The sequence below is a fragment of the Egretta garzetta genome, unplaced genomic scaffold (genome assembly GCF_000687185.1).
Source record: "Egretta garzetta isolate BGI_Z169 unplaced genomic scaffold, ASM68718v1 scaffold133, whole genome shotgun sequence".
Lineage (NCBI taxonomy): Eukaryota > Metazoa > Chordata > Aves > Pelecaniformes > Ardeidae > Egretta > Egretta garzetta.
In genome coordinates, this window is record NW_009259111.1 from 1,227,923 (window position 1) to 1,247,886 (window position 19,964).

General features: G+C 42.3%; 1 protein-coding gene across 1 annotated transcript in view; it reads left to right on the plus strand.

The window, feature by feature from the left end:
* The window catches only part of DENND2B (DENN domain containing 2B), a gene marked incomplete at its 3' end in the record, with an annotated part of 73,240 nt that overhangs the window by 40,772 nt on the left and 12,504 nt on the right, over positions 1 to 19,964 (plus strand). The window contains exons 10-12 of the mRNA XM_035891029.1: positions 556 to 633; positions 4,665 to 4,805; positions 7,788 to 7,936. Coding sequence (XP_035746922.1) covers positions 556 to 633; positions 4,665 to 4,805; positions 7,788 to 7,936 — 368 coding nt within the window. The remainder of the gene's footprint in view (positions 1 to 555; positions 634 to 4,664; positions 4,806 to 7,787; positions 7,937 to 19,964) is intronic.

Sequence of the window (19,964 nt, forward strand, 5' to 3'; positions counted from 1 at the left end):
CCTGTGTTATATGTTATTTAAAAGTTTCATATTTATCATGCATTAATCTGAGGAAGTTAATGACTCGGCTCATGCAGCTTGCCTTTCTTTAGGTCTGTGAGCTTGCTTTCTGTAAATTCAGCTCTCTTTGAACATCACGGAGCGAGTGGGGAACTAAAGCCATCATAACCTCCCTTAGCATTGTAGTTCTCACCTCCCAGCACACGGCCCCGGGGTGGCCCCACTGCCCGTGCCACAGCAGGAGCAGAGGACAACGATAGCACAGGCAAGAGTTACAGTCGTAGTTAAATGTGCTTTTATGGCTGCAAGCTGGAGTGATATTGGAAGACAGCTCCAATGCACTCTGATTTCCAAAGTGGATAAGCACTGTTTATGCTTTTTAGTTTCCTGTCTTATGGAAGAAATATGATGCTTTTCCCAGAGTTGCTATTTTGATGGAGAAACGGATAGTGAAAGATGTCACATGATGGCCAACCAAGTGATCAGAGAGAGAAGTGTATTTCCTTATGACTCCACATTAATATGTCATTTCAATCTCCTTTTTACTGTTATCAGCCAAGTGGAAAAGGCCCACGCCTACCTGAAGTTTATTGTGTCATCAGCCGGCTGGGGTGCTTTGACTTATTTTCCAAGGTAAGAAGATATTTTTTTTTTCAATATTGCTTTTTAATTTGATTGTTTACTGAGACACATCTGCAGTGATGAACAAGATGAGAAGAATTTCTTTCTTTCATGGGAGATAACTGTATTTCACAATTGCTGTTTTGGATATTCCATCCCCATTATTGGGGTCATCAAAGAATGTCTTATTACTTCTGTGACTGAGGCAGAGCTTGATTCAAAAAACATCTGGGTGTCTGTATGATCTGGCTGACTGAAGTTTTTTCCATTGTTTTCTAAAGCTGTGCTGTTCTGTGCTGAGCTGTAATTCTTGGCATCCACAGTTCAAATGATGGGCCAGTACCACTTTTACTCCAATACCTCGTGGAAGTATGACGTTAAGAAAAAAGATTATTTGATAAGTGAATTCTATATGCTTAACTCTATTGACACGTTTCTTTAAACTAGGAGGCTAGGAAAGCATGGATAATCTTTTAATTGGCCTCCACATTAATGAATCCAAAGCTGCATGGTATGCTGATGTGGTTTACCTAGGTAATACATTTCTTGACACAAGAGTTTTAAGACAATAAGCAGGGCATTGCGGCTTAACTGACGGATTGAATAGCCATAGAAACAGTTAACTGCCAGTCAGCTACAGAGCCACAAGCATTCTTCTTTTGTATGGCAAAAGGTTATTAAAATTTGCTATTAATAACATTTATGATTGATTAACGTTTGAAATAGCTCTCTAGCTGCCAGTTTAGGGCCTCCTAGTACTCTGAGAGCATGTCCTGCAAAATCTAGTGAGCACCTCAGAGTATCGTATAGGATTTGCTGGTGGTCTGTGGAGAACAATGATATGTCTAATGTCAAATGGCTGCCTTCCCCTTTTCCAGTTTTGATACAGTATTCATAGAAATGTTTTAATTTACCAGAGATTTTCACTTCAAATATGGGAAATCTCACAGAACTTACAGATTTTTTTCTTGTTCCTTTTTATAGGAATAAAGTTGAAAATAACATGTAAAATAACAATGTAAATCATTGAAGTTAATAAAAATCATAACATTTATATTGTTCATATGATCTAATAATCATATAGAATGTTATTTTCAAAGCCGTTTTCAAGCTTTTCTAGCTAAAACTTTGTTTAACACGAATCTTGTTTGAAGAAAAACAGTTGGGTTGCAATAGTTAATTGCGATTCTGCTTCTGATGTCTTTCAGAAAGCTCTGAAATTAAGGGTTTGTAACAGTGTCTCTTAGACATAATATGTATCTAAACACAGATATCTGTGAGTGAAACAGAATGCATTGTTCTGGGAGGATAACACAGCTCACCAAACTCGTGGTATGGAGAGATGCCCTGAGGCTCTTTGTTTGCTTTTTTGTTTTTATCTAATTTTGATAGTGCGCTAATTTTCAAAGGAAAACTTGGAAGAGGGGAAAAAAAGGCAAAAAATAAAAAAAAAAAAAAAAAAGAAAATTTAAGTATCCTCATTGCAACCAAGTATCACTGCAGCTGAGGTATAAAGTCAGACAAGGAAGGTCCTTGCACCAAAATTGCAAATAATCTGCTTTCCCAGTTCAATCTGTAACTTGAAATAAAAGTGTCTGATCATCCAGCCAAAGGGGACCCAAGGTTGATGGGTGAGTGTAATTTCACTGACTTCAGCAGGGGCTGTTCCCAGGTACTGTGGTGGGCAGGCCCACAAATTCTTGGTCTGTGCAGGAAGGACGGCTCCTGCTCAGTTGCATCTCGGGCCCTGAATGGGGCTGTAACACACCTCTGCTCTTTTTCAACTACTGGGCTTGTGGAGGGCCTGGGCCACAGAAGGACCCCATTGCATTGGAGTCTGGCCCGGGAGCAGGGTGTTTGGCAACAGGCAGGGCTGACTCTAGCTCTGGGCTGGATTTAGCACAGCAATTTAGCACACACTCTAAGCACCACATTTGGAAAGGGTTTGGATGAAACAGCTGTTAAATGAAGGAGGAAGAGTTTGAGCCTTGGCATCACTGTTGGTTCTGAAGACAGATGTGGTGTGGATGGAGACAGAAGTTCTTGAAAAGTGAGACAGTCTTTTTTTTCCAGTTTAGTTAGACGAACCTGGGCTGTCCTAATTGATAAATCCAGTGAAAGAAAGGATCATGATGGTACAGTTTGCCAAATTAGTCAAAACAAGAAACAGTTGTCTTTGCAGAAAAATGTGAGTGATGAAAGACCACGAGGTATTAAATCTTGGATATTATTTATCCAAAAAGCAAAAGTCCTCTGTTTTAAAATGTTTATCATCCTGTTTCTGATAGCCTGCATTATTTTCATCTTCCTCAAAGTCTTTTATGCTCACTGTTGTAATACCTACAGCTAAGACAGACTTGAGAACCACAGATATCTTTACTTCCAGCCAGTTCATTTGGTCATGGTTTCAACAGATGTTTTCAACCATTTTATCTCCTGAGATCTCTGTTCAAGTTTTATTCTGTTTAAATGCTCCTTTTTATTTGTGTTCTGAAGGTTGTCGGGACGGGGATATGACACACACGTGGCCCCCAACTCCAGCAATGTAAAGCATCAAATAGTGACGGCAGAAAAGGAGATGTGTGCTGGGCACGTTCCAGCTGTGTGCTGGCAGTGTGCGGGAGCACTAAGGGACGCGGGGCATAGCCTTGGCTCATTACTGTTTCCCATTTGGGCAGCTGGTTTTGTCTGGCGAGGATGGTTGTTGTGCTGCAAATTACATCAAGAATTAAATTCATATCTTCATTTATGGTTATCTGCCACTTCCATGGACTGGAATGCAAGCTATGTATATAGGGTCAACTTTGCTTTAGTTAGGTCTTTACTATGTTGCAAGGAAAAAGGGGAAATTATGCACCACTGAATGCTTCTGTTGGCATTTGGTGTCACTAGCTGTTGTTGCAAGTCACCAGCTTGTGCTTAAGTATCTTTTAATGTTCTGTTTCAGTGAAAAGTATTTCCAAGAGAAACAAGGGAAAATGCCTGGCTCAGACCCACTATCTCTTGTACAGCCTTTTGCTCTTGAGTGGTGGTTAAAAGATCACCATTTCAGGTCAAACCACTAACTGCTTTGAAGCTTGCTTTCTCGTCTTCTTTAGGTTTATTATCTATATAGTCTGTCTCATGTGGGAAAACTTAGCTGTGATCTAATTTATGTTGGCCTATGAGACCAAAGAGAGAAGAAAATAATAGTCCTCTCTATCTGTAAGAAGTTCCATCTGCTTATTTCAAAACTAGATTGCCTGCTCTGCGTCATGTCAAACAGAAGATGACCTTAATGCAGGCACCCAGCACAAACAGCTGGGCATGCTTCACGAGGCTGCTTGCAGCTGGCTCCAGCTCAGCACAGACCGCGACGTGACTGCTGCCACCACAGCCAGGACTATTCCAGGAGCCCTTTCCTGGTGGACCTCATAGCATGTCAGGGTTGCTTTTTTTTTTTTTGCTGCTCTGGCTTTTTCCTGCCCTCTCAGTTGAAATGGGAGAGATGCCCAGGGCAGAAGAAAGTGTTGCTCCTTAACATAAATTTCAAGATGTGATGAGACATGATGCTGACCTGGTACGTGATCATGGGATTTGTCTAGATCTTTCTGTTTCTTTTTTTTTTTTTGCTGCTCTGGCTTTTTCCTGCCCTCTCAGTTGAAATGGGAGAGATGCCCAGGGCAGAAGAAAGTGTTGCTCCTTAACATAAATTTCAAGATGTGATGAGACATGATGCTGACCTGGTACGTGATCATGGGATTTGTCTAGATCTTTCTTTCCTTCAGCTCATCCTGTTGTTCAGGCAAAATCCCAACAATATAGAACACTTTTGTCATGCTTGAGTCTTCTTTCTCCTTTCCAGATTTGTTATTTCTTCCTTGTCTCTGTGTTAACTGCATTCACAAACAGGCTCCATTTTGTAACTGGAAAATGTATCATTTTTAGAGTACATATTGACTCCCATGGCTTTAACTGTAGGGTGGGGCAAAAGATGCTTCAGAAGTGTATGTGGTGCTGACATGTTCGGTCTCTTTCTCTCTTATGTCTTCCTAATGGATCAGATCCTGGATGAGGTTGAAAGGAGAAGGGGAATATCTGCTGCCTTGGTTTATCCATTTATGAGGAGTCTGATGGAATCTCCTTTTCCTGCACCTGGAAAGACAATCAAAGTCAAAACCTTTCTGCCTGGAGCTGGAAATGAGGTAAAAAGCAACTGCAAACATTAAAAGTCAAAGCCTCCCCCCTCACCACTCCAATAGCAAACAGCAAAAGAAAAACAGGATGCTGCAAGGCATGTGAGGTGGCACACCCTCAAAATGAGCAGTGCAGGAGCTTGCACCAGTGTTGATATGCTAATGCTAGTTCCCATTGATGATTATAACCCAATTTATTGTTATGTATTTGTTATTTTATGTTTATTAATAAGTTGTATTTAAGAAGAAAACACAAACACCGCAAATGTCCTTGTGTATGCCTGGCCTAGTGTAGTTAACAGACTGCAGTGTTGCTGGGCTTTATCACAGTGATAAAAAGCAAGTGTAAGTTTCCCATGATGACTGTACTTGAACAGTTCAGCAGCTGGTTGTTGTTGCAAACCTCATTACTGCTCGTCCTGGCCTTGGTAGGAGGAGTGACCAGCAACATTTAAATGGCTCTTTTTGGCAATAAATACCCTTTAACTGGCCCTCAAAGAAATACTCTGTATTTGGAAAAGTATGTCATATAAAAGTTTGTGCGTGTGTGTGCACATATAACAGATTTAATTTCCTTTTATTACTGACTCAAGAAGCTAGAAGCCTAGAATTATACAACATATGCCTTACTGGAAAATGGTAATATTGGTGCCTTGCTTAAAAAGTTTTTTGTAATTTGAGGCTTGCTAACCATTTGCCATGTCAAATTCCACTCTCTGCATGTGCTTATGTAAGTATACAGTAGCTCCACTCAGATGGGTAAGCATATAGAGGAAACATTACTGCAGATAGGAATAAAATTTGTCCCAGTTAGAGAAAGCAGGAAAAAAAAAATCCCCTCTAGGGTTATTTTACACTCCTCAGGGTTAGTTTTACAGTGCTATTACTATTTTTACATTGAATCATATATTTTCCAAGTGTAATGCCACTGACTTCAACAGATTGGGCTTGTAACGTCACTTGGTATGAAATGTAAAGGTTTCTTGTATAAATGACTTGCAAGGCATGTTTAAGTCACAAGCATTTTCTTCTGGAGAAGCAAAGGAAAACTGAAAGGCTCATTGACGTAACAGTGGTAAGATCTGATAGTGCTTTTTTGATGTGAATATATCTGGGAACCATGATCTGCAACTTCTCTATCCTCTGCTCAAGCTTCTGAACTCTCCCAGAGAAAAACATTGAGATAATTCCAAACAAACAAACAACTTTTTTTCTTTCTGGCGGAGCTTTGCTCTCTGTTATGCTAGTAGAAACTTGTTATTTAAATGGAATGCACTGGCTTAATTAGGAACAGAATCTTGTCCTTCCATTGTGGCTCCTCTGGCCCAAACAAAGATGATGATTAATTGGGAAGTAGACAGTATTTCTTTGTGATGAGCAGACTGAAGCAGGCGGCTTTGCCAGGCAACAGAAAACATCCATGGCATTTGTAAAAGCTGCCATAACTTGCATTGCATCCTACCCCGCAGCAAAATTTTAGCGTTGGAAGTTTTGCAGTAAAACCAGCTCCTCATGATTTGGCACATAAACATGATGTGAGCTTGCAATGCCAATGCTAAGGAATGGAAGTGGGCACCTTTGCTGAACATGAGAAAGGGGTAGGCAGGTAGCATTTCCCAAGGAGATATTCATGGTACACTATCACTCTGCAATTTAATTCTTGCTCCTGTTTGGAGCGACAGCTGAATGATGGGTATCTAATACTCTGGCACCATAGTGTTTCTGTATTTCAGGCTTAAAAAAAAAAAAAATAAAATCTGTGCACAAATACTGTTCTAACAGTGACTTTCTTTTTACAGTTCTGTGTTACTGATCACAAATAATGTTACAACTAAACTGGTATGAACTGGTTTTGTTTCCGCTATCCTGTGGTCTTGATCATATCCTTAAAACAGTGTGTTTGTGAGGAATTTTAAAGGGCTACTCCAGTTTAAACCCAACACAGTATGCTCGTGGAATGTGGTGTCATGCGCATGAAAATGTAAAAGTGGTCTAAAGCAATAAAGTGATGGTGATTTTTGGACATATGGAAAGGAGATATATATGTGTTCCTGCTAATATGTGTTTAGAGATTTCAATGCAGCTTCAAGTTGGCCAACTTCTTCCCCTTTTCCTTCCATTTCCTCAAATTCCTCAGTAGTTCACCATTTGCTGTCTTGCACTTCGTATTTTTCTCCCTCTGTCACTCTCTTCTTCATGTTATTTTTCCCTCTTCTTTTTTCTGTCCTCTGCCTTCAAGTTCCACATCAGAGCATGTCAATTGCAGAATAAAAGGAAGATATAATAAAGGAGTCAAGCAAAAGACATTTGAGAAAAGGAAGGAGAGGGCCTGAGGTCATGGATGAAGTATGAAAATTAGACTTTAAAGGGATGTCACAATTCACCATCTAAGACCTTGTCCTGACTCCCCAGTTAAGTATATATGTGTACATATCTTTATGACAAAAAAAGGTTTTAAACATTATCTAGTGAATTATGCCTCATAGAGAGTGAAAGTGAAGTAAATTGGGTCTGAATTTTGCCTGGCCTTTAAGTTCAGTCCCTGGCTCCTATCTAGATGTAAATCTGAATTGCCAGTCAAGTTTATAACCAAATTTACCTTGTCTTTATGGCTGTTTCAACCCTGTAAGCTTCCAGCTCCAGTGTTTCCAGTTTGTTACTTGCTTCGTACTGTTGACTCAGCCAAGCTTTATATCTCTGACAGGGTGTTTAGAAGGCAAAATTATGCTTCCTTTGGAAATGACAGCAGATTTAATGCACACAACTGTATTCTGGAAAGAATGACTTAACAGAAAATTGTGTAATACGCCATGTCTCTGGAGTGCTGTGCCTCCAGCCTCAGTTTGCAAAAGAGGATGGGGGTCGATCTCTGTGTCCCCTCAACAGGAAAGCATGGAGCAGTGCTGGAGGGCCTGGGTTGGGGTGCTGGGCACCCCTGGCCCTGTCAGCCCTGGCCCGTGATGCTGACTGATGTTTGTTGGATGTCTTCAGGTCATTGAGCTGCGGCGGCCCATGGACTCGCGCCTGGAACATGTGGACTTTGAATGCCTTTTCAAGTGCCTCAGTGTTCGTCAGATCATCAGGATCTTCGCTTCCCTCCTGTTGGAGCGCCGCGTGATTTTTGTAGCAGACAAGCTCAGGTAAGTGGCAAAGGGACCTGAACCACGCATTCAGGACAGTAGTATGTCTGGATACAAAAAGCTTTATGAAACATCCAGAATGGTTGTCAGATGTGAGAATCCTCTCACTGTAGAATTTAAATAATATTTGCATCAATGGAAGCTATCTGCATCAGCTGGGGCACACATTTGCTAGTAGGCACTGGCTACAAGCCACTTGTTCTGTCTTACTTTCCCACCTGTAAAATGGAGATACCAATACTCACCTGCTTCATAGTCAGCAAATGTTTGCACAGTGTTTTGAAGCAATGTAGTCCTAGCAATGTTTCATTTCAGATTTTGGAAGAGTACTCATAAACGGTAGCAGAGATTGTCACTGAGGTGCTTCACATTGTGGCCATGCAATGCAGCCAGGCAGGGAAGTGGGGTGCTGAGAGTTTACCTGGTTTGCGCCATGCAGTACAGATTGTTTATAAGGGAGCTAGGTTTCAAATTCAGCATTACCAACATCTGATGGGAGTGTTAAGAATGCTATTAACGTCCATCCCAACTAGTTATGGTATTTTTCCTGTTGCTCACGTGACCTGAAAACGTTTCCTTTCTGAAGCTCCATCTTGGGCTCCTTGCTACATCCTCTCAACATACCTCTTACTTCCCTGCCCTTTGATTGTCCCCTCCTTGGCTCTTCCAAGGTGTAAGGAGCGAGAGCAACAGATCACAACTCCACATGGCCTTTACCAAGGAAATGGGAGCTCTGTGAGGCTGCACCCCTGCCCCGCAGCAAAGAATCACTCCTTTTCAGATGCTTGTGTGGACATACAGAAAAGTGTGGACATTGCAAAGAAGACATCTTTGTTGTGGCCTGATAAATAATAAAAGATGGAAAATAAAAACGAAGACCGTATTTTATTAGACTCGGGAACATCCAGCATCTTTTAAAAAGACACAAAAGACTGTATGGGTGGTTAAAAACACAGATGGATCTACCCAAACAAACTCTGTTAAACACTTTATCAGCCCTGACCTTCTCTGAATGACCGCCAGAAATAATAGCTGCACTTAGTGGCCGCCAGTGTATATAATAGCAAAAATACTTTGCATAGTAAAAGCTTTACAACCTTTAGGGGAGAATTTCTTAAAGCTGCAGACCCTTCTCAGGTTATAAAGTTACTTCCTTAGCAGTCTCTTTTGTTGTCTAGAACAACAGGAACATTTTATTTCATCCCTTCCCTTGTCAGTAACCCTTAGTTTGAATGACCATTTGGGATGACTTAATTTCACATAAACTCCTGGTGAGAATTGTGTAGCTAGTCCAGGGTTTCTGCAGTACTTTTAGTAGATATGTGAGTCACACTGTGAATATTGGGGCAGGTGGCTTTTGAAAATACTGTTGGCATGTTCCTTCTGACTCTCTCTCTACAGCATGCTTAATTACATCGTTCTGTCTGTTTCTATTTTACCATTCATCTAGCAGAATTAGTGGCACCCACAAGCCTGACTGTAACTCAGGTCTGTGTTCCTTCAAATGGCACAATGATTTGCATGGAAAATCACAGAAATGGAATGGAGAAAATGAGGGCTGTGCTGTGCTGCTGCCAACTGTTGCTCTGCTTCAGAGTTCCCAGTTGCTCTGTTGTAGTGTTGTTCTGGTTTGGCAAAGTACCCCGAGCCTCGATCTGTGGACCGCGGGCACAGTACTGTGGGGATGGCTTGCTGCAGGAGATGTCCTCAGACGTGAGGGCTGGGACAGAAAGCAGCCATTCCCTGGAGTGTTTCTCTGGGACAGCCAGCCTAGCCAATGCCATATAATGCTTCTGGGCACTGTTCAGAGAAAAGAAGCAACAATTAAACCTACTTTGAGCTTAAGGCAGCTGGGCTTGGAAAACAGTTGCGTTGACGATGCAGAGGGCTCATGGTAACCCAGGACTGCATCAGGCAACCAGGGTTTTACACACATTGTGAGCCACACTGGAAGCGAACAGCTCAGGCTTGCCTGTGCAATTAGCTTTCTCCTGATCGCTGCCTACAGGCCTCAGAGCAGAGGATAACAGAGTCCTGCTCACAGGCAAAGCGCTGCTGCTCTCCTTTTTGGCACACAGAAATAGGGCACTGGGATCAACAGGAACCAGAAATTGTAAATATCCCTTTCAGTAAACACATATCCAAACGTTGAGCTCTCCTGCAAAAACTGTTCTCCAGCGAACTGTTATTTCTGTTGTGAGAGCAAGCCATCAGGTTAGGGGACACAAGCACGTACTTTGAGGAAGGAGAGGATTCAGATGGGTACAAGAGACTTAACAGGGTTTGTGGTTGCTCCTGTAAGAAGGGACAGAACCTGTCTTACAAAAGTTTTTTTGTTCGTATACTTCATTATATCCGCATGTGCCCTTTATTACACACATATACTTTGTTTTGTTTAAAAAGAGTATGGCAAAGTCTGATGTGGCAGATAAGGCCCTGGCTTAAGGCTTGTGAATCCTGAGTTCTCCCTTCTGAACCCTCTGACCTGCTGTGACACATGCTGGAAACGTAGCACCTCTTTCTTATCTTCTGTCTGCGATCCTAAACACTCCAGGTCAGAAACTATCTCTTGCTCGGTGTGTGCATGCAGCTCTACTTGAGCCAGTGTGGCCCCTCTCGGCGTGGGGATCTGGGAGGTACTGTAAAATAGAAACCAATAATGAGTCCTTTGATAAAGGCCTGGAGAAAGTGACAGTGGATTTAAATTCAATACTTACTGAAGTTTTCGTGGTTTAAATGGGGATGAAGTCTAAAATGAAACACTCTGGCTTTGAGCTAATAACTGTCTGTCTTGGAACCTTTGCCTCGTCTGACGTGAATTTTGTTTATGGGCATCATGGCTGAAACTGAAGGAGTTTACCAGTAATGTGGAAAAAAAAAAAGTGAAATAACTTACAGGTCCAGTCTGTGGGCCCAAAGAACGAGAGCAGGAAATTAAAAAGATTTTACAAGGGTTTGATTTCTGCCTGTACCCAAAAAATAGCTTAGAAATAAATGATGTTGAGGTTTAGGCTTCAAACAATGAGATGCAATGGGCTTTTGTGGCTGCCTGTTTAAAAGGTTTCCAAGCAATAAATGATTTCACACATTATACAAGTTTGGGAAAGTCATGCCTAGTGAAGTGAGATTCATTCAATAAATTCTTATTTCTCGTTCTTATAGTGCCCACAATGTGAAAATTTATAGTCCTTGATCTTTGCACAGAAGAGGTTTTCAACACAGAAAGTGATGCTACCAGCAAGGAGGAAACAATAGTAAAGTTTTGAATGACAGGACTGTGAGGTTGCCTTGGTTAGATATGTGCAGTTAGGTTTGGGTTTTTCCCAATAAGTTGCTTATGTATTTTTTTTTTTGCTTGAAATTGGGTGAATAAATCCCTGCGGCTATTTGTTCACCTTCAAAAGTGAATTTGAATCTGCTGGTGACCTTTCAGTATTTTGCTTTCCATGAACAGTCAAGAAGACCACATAGAAATAAAGATAACAATAGAGAAACTTAAAATAATTATAATAATAATAATAACAACAACAACAACAGCTCCTAAAGAGGTAACATAAAGCTCCCAATTCCTTAAACATCTGCTGAAAGCAAACTGAGACGGTATGTACCATCCCAGTTCCAGTCCCTGTCCCAGCTGGGAGCCCCTTTTTACGTTCCCACCATTTTGTCTGTTCACTCCAACTCTGAAATGATCCCACGCCTGCTGGCTGCAGAGGGAGAGCTGCTTTAGTGAAGCCCTCCGGGGTTTGAAAGGCTAGGCAGCAGATGCAAAACCAGTGGGTTCTGGGGCTTGGGGAATGCTGGCATTGCCGCAGGCACGAAGGTAGCATCAGAAAATGAATAGAAAGCAAACACTGGAAGAAAAATATTTCTCTGCTTGTTCTAGTTCTATGCTGGCGAATCAAATTTGTGGACATGTTTGCTGAGGAGGTGATGTATCCATGTGTGTGAGAACAGTTTCTTTGCCTTTTCCCCTGAATGTTTGGAGAGGGGGAAAGGAAGGCCCTGGGCATCTCAATGTCCCTTTGTTATAACCCCATGTTTTATAAATAAAAAACACTCTTGCTGTAATCCACTATATTGCGAAGGACTCTGAGCATATTTTGCTTACATTTCACTTGTGGGTCCACTCCAATGCCAGCCAGAATCAGTGGAAGTGTTTGGATGAGGCTTGTCTTTTGCTGTGGATCTAAATCCTAGAGCATTCCATTCAGTGGCTTTTCTGAAGCTGTTGGGGCTGTGAAAGGCTTCTATAGAGTCCCTGCTTTTGTATCAGACAAAGTTACTTTTCACTGTTGTGAATTTTGTTTTTATATAAGATATTTCAGCTACTTCTCAGCAAAGCAGGAGCATGGGCCTCAAGGAAAAAAAAAATCTCTGTTGACAGCAATGGGTTTTATGCTCCTAAACCATATAGGTGAATTTGGAAATGTGCCCCAAGGCAAAGGAGGGCCAGGCGTTTCTCTAAGTGGCAGTGCCAGCTCAGGAGGTCCCCGCTCCTGCTCCCCTTGTTTTGCAGAGTTTCTCCAAACTAGATGGGCCCCTTGGCCAGGCCACACCAGGAGCTCCTGTGCTGGGATAGGGGCAGAGCAGGGAGCTGGGGGCTGGCAGGAGCATCAGGATGGGCACGCTTCAGGTGGTGTTGGCACTGAAATTTGTTGGTCATTCACTATGCTTAGGTGTGAGCCACCTGAATTTACAGTATCTCATGAGATACTGTAAATTTGTGAATAAACCCACAAGTTTTTACCGGTGTGCAAGGGAAATCTGAGGGGATGTGGCTGAGGCAATGTTGGATGACAACGAACTTGAGTGCCGCTAACGCTTCTGCATATCAGTGGCCACAGATGACTTTGTCTTCTGAAGGCAAGTTTTCTCCCCTCTGTGTTTCTCTGCCCCTCTGCCAGCACACATCCCCTGGCCCAACACAGACCAGCGGTCTGTCACCTGGTATGCTGCAGCCCCGTGAAACCCTCCTCTGCAGCGCTTGCCCCGTGAAGTCAAGAAGTGCTGTTGCAAGCAGAAGCTAGGCACCTATGAGGTGCGAAGACCCAAAAACCCCTTTTATCCTGTTACAGACAAAATCTTCCCTACCCTTCCCCAAAGTATTTTGGACTGCCAGGAGGAATCTCCCTTCCAGCACAACTGTAGAAAGTCCAGGTGGATCCCAGACCTGACCAAAGGTTATGGGCTCCAGACAGAAACAGTGACTAATACGGGACAGAAGCATAAATATGTAAATACTGGGGGAAGTCATCCCACAGGCATGTCTCTGTTAGCTTTGTGGAGCAAAAGGGGAGCAGAGTGTACTTGTATTCAAGGGCAAAGTCTTTCAGAACAAACAACAGCATTTCCCTAATCTCACGGACAGAGACGGCTTTAGGGCTGTCCGTGTTATGCCCGGGATGTTCAGGGAGCGTTGACGCTTGTCCTCCTATTTCAATCTGTTGTTTTGGGAGTTGTGAGGCCCCGCTAGAAAGCAGCACAGTTAGCAGCTGAGAGGCAGCCCCGTCCCCATCTCTCTGCCTACCTCGAAAAACAGTATTGGGGATCCTTTAATCTAGCAGACAAAATCATAGCATGAGCTTGTAGCTCAAGTTAAAATATGCAAATGTAAATAGGAGATAAGTGGCAATGTTTTAGTAGTAAGAGTAAACTATTGTTCCTCAGCCCTGTAGCAAGGTCAAGTGGAGAAGCAAGAGTAGCTAAGCTTTTGGGCAGATTACTAAAGTGAAAGCTCATTCCCTATTTCCTTGTTTATTTTTTTATTGACAAAAGTAGGATATAATTCTTACAAACTAATCACAGCAATGATAGGCCTGACCAGGCTCACCTGCTGCCTGGGAATGCTCCTTTCCAGTAGTCTGTCATACCATAACACTTGCAGAATCTGCCAACCTGCAGGTTAAAAGGTAAAAACCTTTGTGTTAGGACAAAGAGGGGAAATGTGCTCAGTAAACAGACGGTGAGCTTTGGCCAGTAATAAAGACTTCCTTCATTTTCCCTTGTCACAAAAACCTCCACAAAAAAAGGTGAGAGAAATTTGACAACAAACACATGCCAGAAACCAGCTTGTGAGGGAGAATTTACCATTGCCAGTCTCTAACTGGTCTGCACTGTTTCTGAGCACAGGCTACAGGAGACACAACTATGTCTTCTCTTGGTCACATCTGGCGCAGCCCAATATTGAGTTAGAAGTCTCTTTCTTTGTCTCAGGAAAAATTTTTTTGAGTTACCAGCTGTGCATTGAAGAAGGAGATGTATAGAGATGCAGCTACTGTACCCGTGGCCTGTGTAATAGCTCCCAGATCTTATGTCTAAACCCAGGAGAAGTATGAATGGCTGACGTTTCTTCTGGTATTTTTTTATCCAAAGATCTTTAAGTGCTTTCTTAATACTGTCAGGTTGTCTGGTCTGCCATGCTGAACGTAAACTAGAGAATTTCTTCCACTACTTTCTGCAGTGGAAGGAATGAGCCTTTGTATAATTATCCAATACAGAATCATGCCTAGAAGACAGAATTTATTCTACAGCAAAAACATCCATTTCTCATGTAAGTAACCAGAGAGCTTCCATTTCCTGCAGTGAGAGCCAGATCAGCCCCCACTGAGGAGTGATTTAGAACCTGCAGACCAGCCCTACTTTACCTAAGGGACAACAGCTTGCAGCTCCCTTCATCTTTTATAAAAGAGGCATCCTCGAGAGTCTGTCTGAGTCTCTGTTACCTGCGCTGCAATCACTTTCCTTCCGTGAGACTTCTCAGTTTTTTCTCAGTCTCCTTGCACTATGAAGCATCACTATGTAGAAACATATATACTTAAAAAACCCTTAAACCTTCTGTAACATACATGATTATTTGGCCTGATGGAGCTGCAATTTCTTGATATTTTGCTTCTTTCTTTCCTGCCAAATATAGCTACTAATCTTCTTTGAGTAGGATGTTTGCATGCAGCCCAGTCCTGCAAGATGCTGAGCACCTTGTCGTACAGTCTGAATGCTAGAATTGAAGGTGTTCAATGGGATGTGAAATTGGTGGTTCAAGGTAACTAGCAGAGCTGTCTCAAGATTTTTGAGAGAAATTTTGCACTTTACACACACACCACACCACCACCACCACCACCCCCCCAAAAAGACACATTTTGTACCGCTTGGATTATATTCCTCTGGCACTCTGACTGTGTGATGACTGATGCCAAGAGAGGAGCTGTACGTGGACAGTCGGAAAATGTGTGTCAGGCAGAAGAGACAGCCCAAGAAACAAAATAAACTTTCTAAGTCTCTGGCTTGTTTAAGATTCCACAGTCCCAGAGAAAAAGCAATCAAATAACGACATTTTTCATATGCAGTAAACTTCAATGGCATTTTTAATATGCCATATCACAGGAAAAGTAGAGCTTGTGTGATTCTCCTTTTCCTCCTTTCCTCCTGCCCTTCTTTCCAGTGGTATTTATTCATGCCACTTCAGGCTTTGGCCAATGCTCTACAGTGGGAAAACATTATCATTTTTCCACTTATGATTTGTGCAACAAAATTCTCTCTCCCTTCTCCTTTCCCATGAAAGGGAATGGGATATGAAGACGACCATGTTGTTTGGTAATTCTTTTCTGGATTGCTTATTGGCACAATAACCATACGGCAGTAAGTTGCAACATTTTCCCCACTTGGCCTCTAGCTCCCAGCAAGGGGATTTAGACAGATTCCCTCTTTTCAGCTTTTGAATGAGAAGGATTAGGGGGTTGGGATTGTTCTTCTCCTCCTTTGTTACTACCTAGAAAAAAATCTTCATCCTACTTTACAGCTGTCTGTTAACAGTGCAATGATTGCCTGCAAATCTGAAACCACCAGTGTGAACATTAACAAGGACTGGTGGGAGCGAAGGTCCCAATGTGGAAAGAACAAGTAGTTAACACTCCTCTGGAGCACCTGGGCCAGAACCTCTTTTGTAATGGATTTATGCTAAGAAACTGTCCTGCAGGAAGGGACTGGGTAACACTGTGGGCACTATGGATAACTTTCCACTTTGAAATCTTGGGTGTTTTTCTTGTAACCACCTGAGAAAGCTTGGGCAGGTAGCTGATGTGTCAAAGCAATGCCTTTTTGCCAAAAATCCCATTTGCTTGAGCTTTGTGGAAAGTATGCTTGAACGTCAGTTGCTTGAAAAGCCAAATGCTCGTTCTGAAGGGCGCTTTGCATGTCTGTTTCTCCAGGGGCTTTCATGTGCCTCTCTTATGCACAAGTACTACAGGAATAAAAAATAATGTCTTTGTTAAAACCACATTCCTCTTTAATCAACCTTTCTCTCCTTTCCTTTACATTAAACACTTCAAAGCTGTTCTCAGAGAGAGAGATATCTCCTGACAGTGCATTCTCTGGTCTGCAGGGCTTAGCTCCACGTGATGGAACCTTGGTCTGTGCCATGAGCCAAGGCTGTGCTTTGCAGGTTACCTGTGGGACCTCAGACTGTCTGTCACTCAGGTGTTCAGGAAGGTGGGAGCTGGAGTCTGAAAACAGAGCTCTTAGTGAAGTAAAGTAATTTACTAATTTGTGTAAAGTTATGATAACTTTGGGAAATTTTGCATAAAATATCTGTTTTCCAATATTCGGATGAAAAACAAAAAGAAAGCCTCCTGTATAGTCAAAATGAACCCTGCACTCACTTCTTTGATAATATCCCCTACTGAGTTGTGTAATTCTAAAACATTGAAAATCTGAATTATTTTAACTGACTGACAAATCCAGAGGCTTTAAAACAGGAACCCCTGAGAGCACATCATATTTCAGTCCATCTCTGCTTAGCTAAGGAGATGCCATCCCAGCAGGGTAGACAGCGACTGGGTGCTGGCCGTTCATGATGTTACCTCCTGGCTGCTCTACAGCATTGTAACGTATCTGCTCGTTCCTTAAGCAGCTGGGTACAGACTGCTGCCACAGCCCTCCTGCGTAACAACATGGGCTGCCAGGAGCATCACAGGTATAATCTTCAGTCTGTTTGTTGTCATCTTAGAAAATACTAAAATTTAAGTTCCTTGTTCTTAGCATGTGTCTTAGCATGGTGCCCAGTGTATCAAAATATGACCTGAAGTTCTGCGACGTTCTCTGTTCTGGTATGATGGTGACAGATGGTATTTAAGATGACAGAAAAGCCTTTCTGTCCATGTGTTTCTGAACAAACTTTCATGAGGGAGCAATGGAAGGACAGGCAAGTGCCGTGACAGACCCTCTCCCCTTTCTGCTCAATGCTGCCTAGTGTACTCGTAACGCGCTGTGGGGGCGTGCTCAGGTAATTACAGTGGGGCTGCTGATGCAACCATACTGGTAGGATAAGAGAGCACAAGACAGGAGAGGATGTTGCAAGTTTAAGCTAAAGGGGATGTGGTCAGAGAAGGGTTCATGGGTGAAGGTGTTGCCCACTCAATTTTCCGTAAAATATGGTAAGGAGGGACCAGAAAAGGGACACAGACAATGACGCAAACCATTCGGCAAGTCTGCTCCACACACTGTACTTGTTGACTTGGCAGCATGGCAAACCATGGCTCCATGAATTAAAGTCAGAGAAAACAAGTCCAGGAACTGGGTTGTAACCACTGTGTTTATCATTAAAAAAATCTCCCACCTGGAGTCATCAGAGGCACAGAAGAATTGGTGCCTGAGCTCTCTGTAACTTGCCTTCAGTATTCACTGGAGACTGTCCCAAAATTACCTGCGCCATTGCCACCCCTTGCCCCACTGACGAGAAACTGCAGCACTGCTTTTGGCAGACAGGTGAGGCCATATTGCGATTCCTTTATGAGAATTTTACAAGCTTGGCTTTTCTCAGACTGTGCTGTAGAAAGCACCAGATAAAGCCTGAAGTGTGACTCATTTCTTGCAAAACAAGGTTTAGGTTTCGCTGGTTTTCATGGTGGAAGAAACCACCATTTGAGGGGTGTGAGAGTTAAGTAGCTACACTCTTTGAGTTGTAAGCATAGTTGAAAAGATTCTGCAAAGGACAATAACTGATAATTGGGCTGATGTGATGTGGAAAATATGCATTTCCTCCTCAGTCTGTGCCCTCCTCTCCCTGCCAGTGTTATCGCTGAGGCCTTGTTTGCGCTCCGTGAGATACTGCTAAGGTCACTTGCAGCAGATGTGTCAGCATTCAAATTAGGGGAGCCACTGTGGCCTGACTCTGTCTTTCACCCCTGGCAAAAGCAAGGTTCACACTTTTGCATCAGGCTGCTGCTTGCCAGGTGGGGGAAGCCTGGCTGGGGAGGCGAGGAAGCAGTGGATGGATCCCGGAGGCTGACAGGAGTAGTGCTCCTCGCTTGCTAAACCAGTCACGCACCCTGGGAAATGTTCATCTCTTAAGCAATATTTTTCCCTTGTGAAGCTCCTGTGCAGTGCAAGGGATTTTCACCTGCTTCTGGACTAAGAGTGGGTCGTTAGCTCACTGCTAAGACTGGGTAATACACATTACAGTCCATAACAGACAAGAGAGATCTCTCATTTGTGCTTTAGAGAGCTCCTTAACCAGTTGCAGTATTTCTTGTAGCGTGTGTAATGGTTGTTATGAGATGTTCAGAACTGGCTGCCGCATTTGAGGTGGCCCAAATGGACTTGGCTCACCATGATCATCGCATTAATTATACGTGTTCTCCTCTGTCATGATCGCATTTACACTACGGAATTCCCTGTTTTATTTAGACACTAGGAGCAGAGCTTTCTATTGGCAGGTCTCCCCTGACAACAAGAGAAAAAGTAACCTAAAATATGCACATACAGATTTGTCCATCTTTCCTGAAAATAAGGACATTGGGTATTGATCAGAGATACAGTATTAGCTGCGTACTGTAGGCCAACTACTAAAGACCTCATGTCATGACTCTTAGCATACCTCTTACTTAAGTGTTTGCTTTAAAAAATAAATCACAATGCAAAATATTGTTCTGGATTTTACAGCCTAAACTCACTCAATTTTACATGTAATATGCACCCACTACTTTGATTTTAAACATCTCATCATTGATTATTCTAGAGAAAGGTCAGGTTTAGTAACAGGAAATTCAGAAAGTTCAAAACCCTCTTTCAAGTCATGTGTGCATCCACTCCATCCTAAACTTCCTGCAGCTACCCAGATTTCCACAGATTTACCTGCAGGTCAGGTGAGGAGAGGTGCCTTGGCAGTGGCAGAGGCGTCCTCCCCCCTGTGTACCCCTACACAGAGGTGGGCCCCTTACAGAAGGATTCTGCCCCAGAATTCTCAATCCAGGAGGTTGAAATCTAATTATTTAATTAAAAATTAAATTACATTATTAAAAGTTAATAAATATATTAACAACATATTAAAATTAAATTTAAATTATTTAATAGCTTCAAAAATTACAGCTTCTATTTCCAAGCCACCTTATAAAGGCTTGAAGGATTCTTTGTAGTTTGCTTTACCCCTGAAGGTCTTCTAGAAAAGTAAAAAAAAAATATTCAAATTTCAGAAGCTGGAACATGCCTTGCTGACGAGAGAGGCTGACTTTACAGCCGTTCAGCCAGCACTCCTTTCCACAGCAGTCGGGCACTCACAGTTCAAAAGGGGCTATCACGTCTCATGTGTGTACTTGTGGGCTGATCTGATTAAAATAGAAATGGAAAAAGAAAAGGTCTTTGAGGCTTCATTTCAGCAAAGCATTTCAGCACAATAAAAGTAAATTAAGGCTGAAACTTGTGCTGAAATACTTTGCTGAATCAAAGCCTAAAGCTGTATTTTGCCTGTCCCCTCATGCTTTGTTTTAATTGGTGAAGCCAGGCATGAACTGACTGTACTTCTTGCTGCTCTGTAATCATTAGAAATAATTTTTCTATCAGTATTCAGATAAATTACTGTGTTAGAACTAATTTGGGTCAAACAGCAATAAGCTGATCGTGGTGTTCCCCAGGGATAATAATAATATCTTAATATTGTAATAATATCTTAATAATGATAACAATAGTAATGATTATAATATCTTAATACCTTTATCAATTATTTGGATGAGGGGATTGAGCACACCCTCAGTAA